The sequence below is a fragment of the Elaeis guineensis genome, chromosome 7 (genome assembly GCF_000442705.2).
Source record: "Elaeis guineensis isolate ETL-2024a chromosome 7, EG11, whole genome shotgun sequence".
NCBI classification, from domain to species: Eukaryota; Viridiplantae; Streptophyta; class Magnoliopsida; order Arecales; family Arecaceae; genus Elaeis; species Elaeis guineensis.
The window spans coordinates 90,462,537-90,470,155 of record NC_025999.2 but is presented as its reverse complement, the minus strand read 5'-3'; the positions used below and the strand labels follow the sequence as shown (position 1 = coordinate 90,470,155).

At 42.1% G+C, this 7,619-nt stretch overlaps 1 protein-coding gene across 1 annotated transcript; it reads right to left on the bottom strand.

Annotated features, from left to right (window-relative positions):
• Positions 1-3,149: 3,149 nt before the first annotated feature.
• LOC105048444 (uncharacterized) lies at positions 3,150-4,068 on the bottom strand. The gene has a single exon (XM_010927747.4). It carries the CDS (start codon positions 3,902-3,904, stop codon positions 3,287-3,289), a length of 618 nt encoding a protein of 205 aa, XP_010926049.1. The 5' UTR covers positions 3,905-4,068; the 3' UTR covers positions 3,150-3,286.
• Between the last annotated feature and the right edge of the window lie 3,551 nt (positions 4,069-7,619).

Sequence of the window (7,619 nt, the reverse complement as noted above, 5' to 3'; positions counted from 1 at the left end):
ATCAGAGCTTGAAACAGTACGTGACGTGATAACTCCCTTCGTCCAATGTGACAGACCACGTGATAATATGCACATCAGGCCATCTTGGACTTGGGAGTGGGGAGCAACTGTTGGGACAATTCAACCGACCCCCGATTCTGACTATAGATCGGCTTTATAAACATAGTACGCCGACTCATAATCAATTGACCAATCGATAGTCGGCTATTCTCAGCCATCAATAGATAACCACGATAACTCAGTTAATATCCGATCGATGACCATCGGTATATCAGAGTTATCGATCGATGCTCATTCGGATCTTTATGACTACCGACATATAGTCAGCTTATCTTCCCACGATCATATAATGTCAAAATGTACGGAATCTACATATCTAATCGTTATAAGCGGTTATCAACTACGTGTCACGATCATTAATAGGCATAAACAACGCATTAATCCCATGATTATGGCTCAATAATTTAATACCATAAAAAATAGGACCACATGCTCGACGGTTACATCCGAATCATCTATAAAAGGGAGGTAAATGAATAGCATTAGTAAGACAATTCTGAACTGAGACTCTGCTGTTCAAAATTTTTATCTGCTGTTCACCACTCTCTACTGACTTAAGCTTTGGAAGATCTCCATCGGACATAACTTCGATCTGTATGGACTTCATTTTGTACGTACTCTTCACTGACGACAGACGCAACAGAAAATTGATCGCAACAAGATATATTATCCACCACATGCATGGTTTATTCAACCTGATCTAAATAATACTTAGATCTCAACTTTCCTCTAATCTCACGTACCCGCTTGATATTTTTTTTTATCAGTTTTAATTACCCCCTGCATTTCATAGCAATATCATCCTTTCTCCATTGCTGCGGAATAGATTTTTTTTTTTTAGATAAAATGCTAAATTAATGTTAAAAAAACACTATAGGTTACAGACTTACGATGACATCCTTTAAATTTGGATGGAAAATATAGTGATCGAAAAATTTCATATTTTTTAATTATTTATATATTTTTATTTTTTTTTCCCGCTGCATCATAGCCTAGCGATCCGTCTACCATTCACAAGGCAAACTAGGCTCTTACCAAAAAAAAAAAAAACAAGGCAAGCGAGGCCTCCACTTAAGCGGTTTTCATCATTCTCTGCTCACCAATCCCATCCCGTCCTCCACCCTTCCCTCGCCTTCCATTTCGAGCCCATCATGACCGCCCGATCCCGCCACAAAGGCCCCTCCGCCATTGCCTCCCTGCCATCATATGCTCGAAGATCGAAAGCTCCACGCCTTTTTCACTGAATTTAGCTTCCTAACCCATGCTCACGCCCTCCAATCCGGTTTCACCCGCTTGTGCCGTGCCTGCGATACCTTTCCTTTGCTTGAAACCTCCCCCATATCGAAGCTTGCTCTTGGAACATTGCTCCCTTGGACCTCGCCAAATCTTGCTGCTTACGAAGCCCTCGTCCTCTTCGTTTGCATGATCCGAAGTTCCGAACCTGATAACTTCACCTACTCCATTATTCTTTACCGTGATATTATGATCTTCGGTCACCAAATCCATGTATAAGTTATGAAGTTTTCCAGTCTCTTGGGCATGTATGCTGAAGTGGGTGAAATGAAGGACGAGGAAAATGTTTGGTGGAATGCCCGAAAGTGATTCTGCGTCTTCCAACCTTTTTTTTTTTTTTTCCCCCTTTAAGAAACGGTGACAAACGCCTCCATCATTTGACCGGAGGCACGAAATGATACAAGAAAAAACAAGAATAAAAAAAACTTGCAGGCCTCCTCTGTATAGAGCGGATGCAACATCAAAGAGCAAGTTCCCTTCTTTATCAAAAAAAAAAAAAGAGCAAGTTCCCTTCTTGAAGCAAGACTCATCATGAATCAATCCCACCAAACCTCCGTAAACAAAATAGAAAATTATTCACAAGCAACCATTTTTTGATGGCAGAACAATTACCAAAAGAGAAAAGATGGACGGCCATCAAATATGCAGTATATAATATGATACTCGTTAGAGAACTGTATTGTTTGACGTCCCACAGCCATCCATAGCTGCACAATATTTTACCGTGCCGTCCCAGACCTAATTTACGAGCCCTCCAAGCTAATGGAAAATATCTTCAAATATATTAGTATTTTATAATTTTTGAAATTTTGAATGAGGCAAACATATTGATATTGAGATATTCTATTATTTTTCATTTTGGATGAGTAAGTCGTACGTGCACGGCAGATGGTTAGAGATGGGACTTGGTTGGATCAATTTATCCAAAGTCTGGAAGCATATAGATCGAATGTTTCGGCTCTCCTGTACGCCCAGATATTTATCATGGCGACCGCCCCAACACCAACTAGAATCGCGCGCCGGCGATGAAATCATGGACAAGAGTAAGAACCGAGACGGATCTGATCAAGAGTGGGACCTTTGACACCGGCGTCGAAGAGGGACAGAGAACACGGAAAAAGCCAGATTGAAGAAGCTGGACCGCTTGGAGGCGCCCGTTGGTTCATATTATAAAAAAATATAATGATATGAACAAAACTTTTTAAAAGTCCAAAAAGGTTAACATAAAACAGGGGGTAAAAGAATTGAGGTTAAAAAGGTTAATCTTTTGAGAAATTAACATAGAATTCTTGCGTTAATGAATAGTGCACTTCATATTATACTATTATTCTCCCATCCAGCCACGAAACCCACCGCGAGCCAAATCATATATTCCTCCATATCTTTAATTTTGACGAGAAGCGCAATCTCTGACGGACTGTCCAACACGTGTCCGCCACGCGGGCAGCACGCATCCATGGTTGCCGTTAATTAAGAAAAGAATAATACTAAAAAACATCCCATGTCATTCATGACGTCTGAAAAAGCCATCAAACGGTCACCAAAACTAAAGTTACGCCGACCGGCAGATCCACAACTCCTACCACCATTTAGTTAATTTCATTAATCCACAGTTTTTTTTTTTTTTTCTCATTTTTCAAAGTCTTCTCATCCCAGTTCGCAAACTTACCGCATGGGAGATAGATAATTTTTCCAGAGGCGGAGAAAGGAAAAAGGTGTAATGGCTTATCTCCATCAAACGATCAATGAAGCATACTAAAACTCAGGTTCACTGAGAATAGAAGGGGAAGCCCATCTTGACGTCAGAACTTTTTTTTTTCTTTTTTTTCATCTACGGCCTTCTGTTCCACTTTTTCTAAAATATACAAACTCCCGTCCGAAAAGAGAAAACAAAATAAGGTTAAGCTAAAAAGGTATCCACCGGAAAGTTCCGTTAGACGGCCGGCAAAGATTCCGGCCGCCACGAGAGATCAGCCAAATCGGACGGCCCGCAGAGCACGTCCGGAAAATCGAACAGCCCGCCGTCGAAAACCACAGCCTCCTCGGCCGCCGCCGACGCCTCCCTCTCATCCTGCTGCCGGACCCCAAACTCCAGCCCGTCGTAACACCCCGTGATCTCCTCGTCGAACGCCCAGATCTGCCCAAACCCATGGGCCTCCGGCTCCGCCCCCATCTCGCCACCGGCGGGCTGCGCCTTCCTGGCGTCCCCGTCCTCATCTGACGACGACGGGACCGTCGGCGGGAGGCCAAGCTCGTCATCGGAGGCCTCGAGAAGGTAACCGAGATCCGGTTGGCCGAGATTTTCAAAATCGGCCGGCGGAAAGACCGGATCCACCGCGTCCGGCGCCGCAGGCGCCGGCGGAGGCGGCGGTTGGGCGATCTCCTCCTCGAAGATCTTCATCACGGAGGCCAGGTCTTGGGTAGCTGGATCCCGGTCGCCGGCGTCGGAGTCGTCGTCGAGGATGTCGAAGAGTAGTTCGGCGTGGAGCCGTTTCGCCTCCGGAGATTCCTCCGACTCCTCCCGGCTTCTCTTGTTGCCGGAGTCCTCCATAGGGAGAGGACCAAAAACGGAGGAAGTAGAGAGAATAGTTTTCTTGGTAAAGAAGAGAGGGAGAATAGTTTGTTGGATAGAAAGGGAAGAGAAAAAGTATAATAGCGAGGAGCGTTGGGGGCAGAGAGGGAAGAAAAAGAGCGGGGGTGTTTTGGGGAGGAGACGGGGGTTGTGGTGGGGGTTTATATAGGGGGAAGTTTGGGAGCGGATCTCTTTTCCTTTTTAATTAAAGGAAAATACTAAGGAGAATAATTTAATGAATAAATAAATCAAATACTGCAAAGGGGTAACGGGGGAGGTGGAGAGGTGGACAGCGGGCGCGTGGAGATCGGGATTTTGGGGTCATCCATCACGGGCGCGTTGCTTTTTTCGAATTTGGTTTATTTAATTTTTTTCCCTCTTTCTCGGGGATCTCAGCTATTAACTGGATCTGAATTCCGGGATTGGCGTCCGGGATCGCCCACCACCTCAGCGGCTCGGCAGAGTAGTCGGCTAAGCTGGATGGATGGGACGTTAGAAGGCGTTTCTTGCGGGTTTTTTTTATTCCGGAAGCGTGGAAGGGGATCTGACGTCGGTCCTAAGGGGAGTAGAATTACGGAAATATCCTTTCGGTTTGATCGTTGAAGCGTTCTTTGTTTGATTAGATTTCCAATGTCACGCAAATCTCCTGTTGCCGTCCAAATACAACCGAAAAGAACTGGGTGAACGGGAGAGGAGCAATAATAGGTCTGCTGGGATAATCTGATTGGATACAAGTTCGTTGGGTGCTTAAATTTGATGGAGCTTTGAAGAAATAAGCGTATAGAAAATGGAATCAATTGAGGATAATGAACACCCCTTCCAAAGAAAAAAAAAGAAAGTGACTCCCCAAAGAGGGAGATGTATGATCCCTGACCTAGTTCAATGTGTACCCATTTCGACTTGACAGAGAGTAGATCATTAGAAAAATACTTTATTGATGTTATCTATGTTAGCCAGTATGGTAGTATATGATTGATATGTTACTTGTTTTAGTACAATTTTTCGGATTTTTATCCGTTCTGAATATAGTGGTACGATTCCATGCCACTGCCTGGTTTTGCTCATCAAAACAAAAATGAGTATTTTGATCCAAAACTCAATTATAGATATCAACAAGAGTGGACAAAATTATGGTTCAATGATTTTGGGTTTGTCCAGAAAACATTATAAGTATGTTAGAATATGTATATTTCACTATAATTAGACCATCTTAGAAATTGATTTGTAAGACATAGATCAACTGCTAGAGCCCTTTTTTACCTCCATTTTGTACTTGGCTATATGGCCATGATCCCACATTCATTTTTGGTTTTGTAATGTTAAAATAAATCGTGGACTTTCATAAGATTTTTGGTTGAGTCACATTTTATTGCTTCATGGTTTTATATAAATGCACACTTGATTATTTATATATGTATATTAAATCATTGTACCATCAAATGGCTATCTTGACTATTGTATTATACTATTATAACATATCCAAGGTGCACATGGATGATCTTATATGTATTTCCAATGCAAAGAAACAATCCTAACTTTAATATAAAATTATAGTGATATTAAAAAAAATAAAATCATAAACCATGTTAAAGCCTCAAGAATCCTCTTTCTTTTTCTTTGAAGAAATAAAAAAAAATCCGTCCCCAATAGAAAAGCTTTAACATATAAAAGCACAATAACATGTGAATCACCAACTCAGGATGCTTAGCTTCATGTCGCTATCAATTGTACAATCAAAATTTAGTCTTCTCCTTTGGAAAAATGACAAAGTCCTAATATGATCTACATGTATACAAAAGTTTTCCATCTATCTATTGGATAGGCAATCAAGTAGGCAGCTAACCTAGAATTTTGATACTCTCTGATAGGATCATGTTGGTTTCTTTATGGTTAGAGTAATAAAAGGAAACAAGTGTTTGCGTAAACCGAAAGCATCTTTCTAGGATTTGTGGATCTAAATCTAGCCTCCTTTTTATGAACATCTCTTCTTTTCAATAAATCAACGATTTGTCTCATGAAAATCCATAAATTTAATAATATCACATGTTTCTCGATTGTTTATTATCTTAAATGAAGAAACAACAAGAGATCAGAATTTTTTGAAGGACCAATGCATTAAAGTGCATTGGAACATCACGGCCATATGATATTGATGCATCTAGAATATATTTTTATTATTTTTAAATATTTTGAGGGGCGATAACTGTATTTCTAAAATTTAGTAATAGGAAATAAGCTTGCATAGGGTTGGAAGATGAATGGGTGTTAATTAAGTAACGGTGACATGGTGCCAAGAATTATTTATATATTTTCTAAACCAGCGTCATAACGTGCTCATTTCTAGTTACATCAATGACATGGATAGATGATTCATGCCATATTGTGTAACTTTATTGAGAATCATCCTATCTTGTACAAGTTAACACCAAATTTGCAAACATAAATTAATGAAGCAGAATACTAAATATAATTAGCTCCACCACATGGTAGATCTTTCACTCAAACCCCATGAAAACTAAAGCAGGATGTGGTCCCCAAGAATCCAACTAATCAAATTACGCAGAGACACCATTATGAGAACAATGCTGTGACGCGGTATCTTTTAAGATCTCGAATACTATTATGTTGTGTTTGTATTATCAGACGTCATTCTCCTTGTTCCGTATTCCAGGTGGAAGTTTCTGTTAGGTGGCACATCTTGTTAATGCAGGGCATCTATCACCTCACGGACACGCGTCAGTACAACAAACGTGAAAACCGTTCTTTGCTGTTCGAGGCCGAAGAGCTGCAAGATTCAGGCAGCGGCCGTGGGTTAGGTATCTATGCTTATCTACTAGCATGCGGCATTGAACCCGTGACCCGCAAAAATGTAGGCGATGTCGACCCGCTCAATGGCGGACCCGAACCACCGGTTGGCTTCCAGGCCGATCGACTACGAGCCAAGCCGAGCCGCTTAAAATGATATCTGATGACACGTGTCGGAACTCGAATGGCTTGGCGACACCTCCCTCACCAATATTTTTTTTTTTTCCTTCCTTCACTTCCCTAAAGAGCATCGTCCACCACCGCTGCCGCGCCCTGAGCGGCTCGTGGAAAGCTGGCCCCGCTCCGTCCGCTTCTCCATCACACCGGCTGATCCGGTGGGAATTGACCGTTGTGGAATTCCAAATGGCCACGTGCCCGTAACAGGTCACGTGAGGAAGGTGGTGCCGCAGAAGGGATCACGCCTTTTTTGTTTTTTTTGGTGGGGGCATGGTGGGCCCCGCGAGAGACGTGACTGACCCGCGAAATTATTGGTATAGAGTACGGGCCCACCACCACCTAGTCCTCTTTCCCACGGGCTGTCCCCGTTAAAATTAATATTTCATTAATTTTGACTTTTTCTTTTTCTCCTCGTCCCTTTTGAATCTCTCTCTCATGGACTCGTTTCAATACCCTCACCCACCGGTGCGTTGACCGCTTATTAGCATGGTTGCTTTTTCAGAAAAAAAGGGGACGGTTTAACTTTAACTGGGAAAATATCCTGACTAGGTTGGCAATGGTGAATCCTATTTTTAGAATTTAAATTTTGGAGTTCTATACAAGAAAATCACATGGAGGATAGCGGTTAACATTTGCTTATTTCCACCGGGGTGAAGGTACCCTGGTTACCGGCTGAGTTCCGTGGATACTTCAAACTTGTGGAATGGTTGCT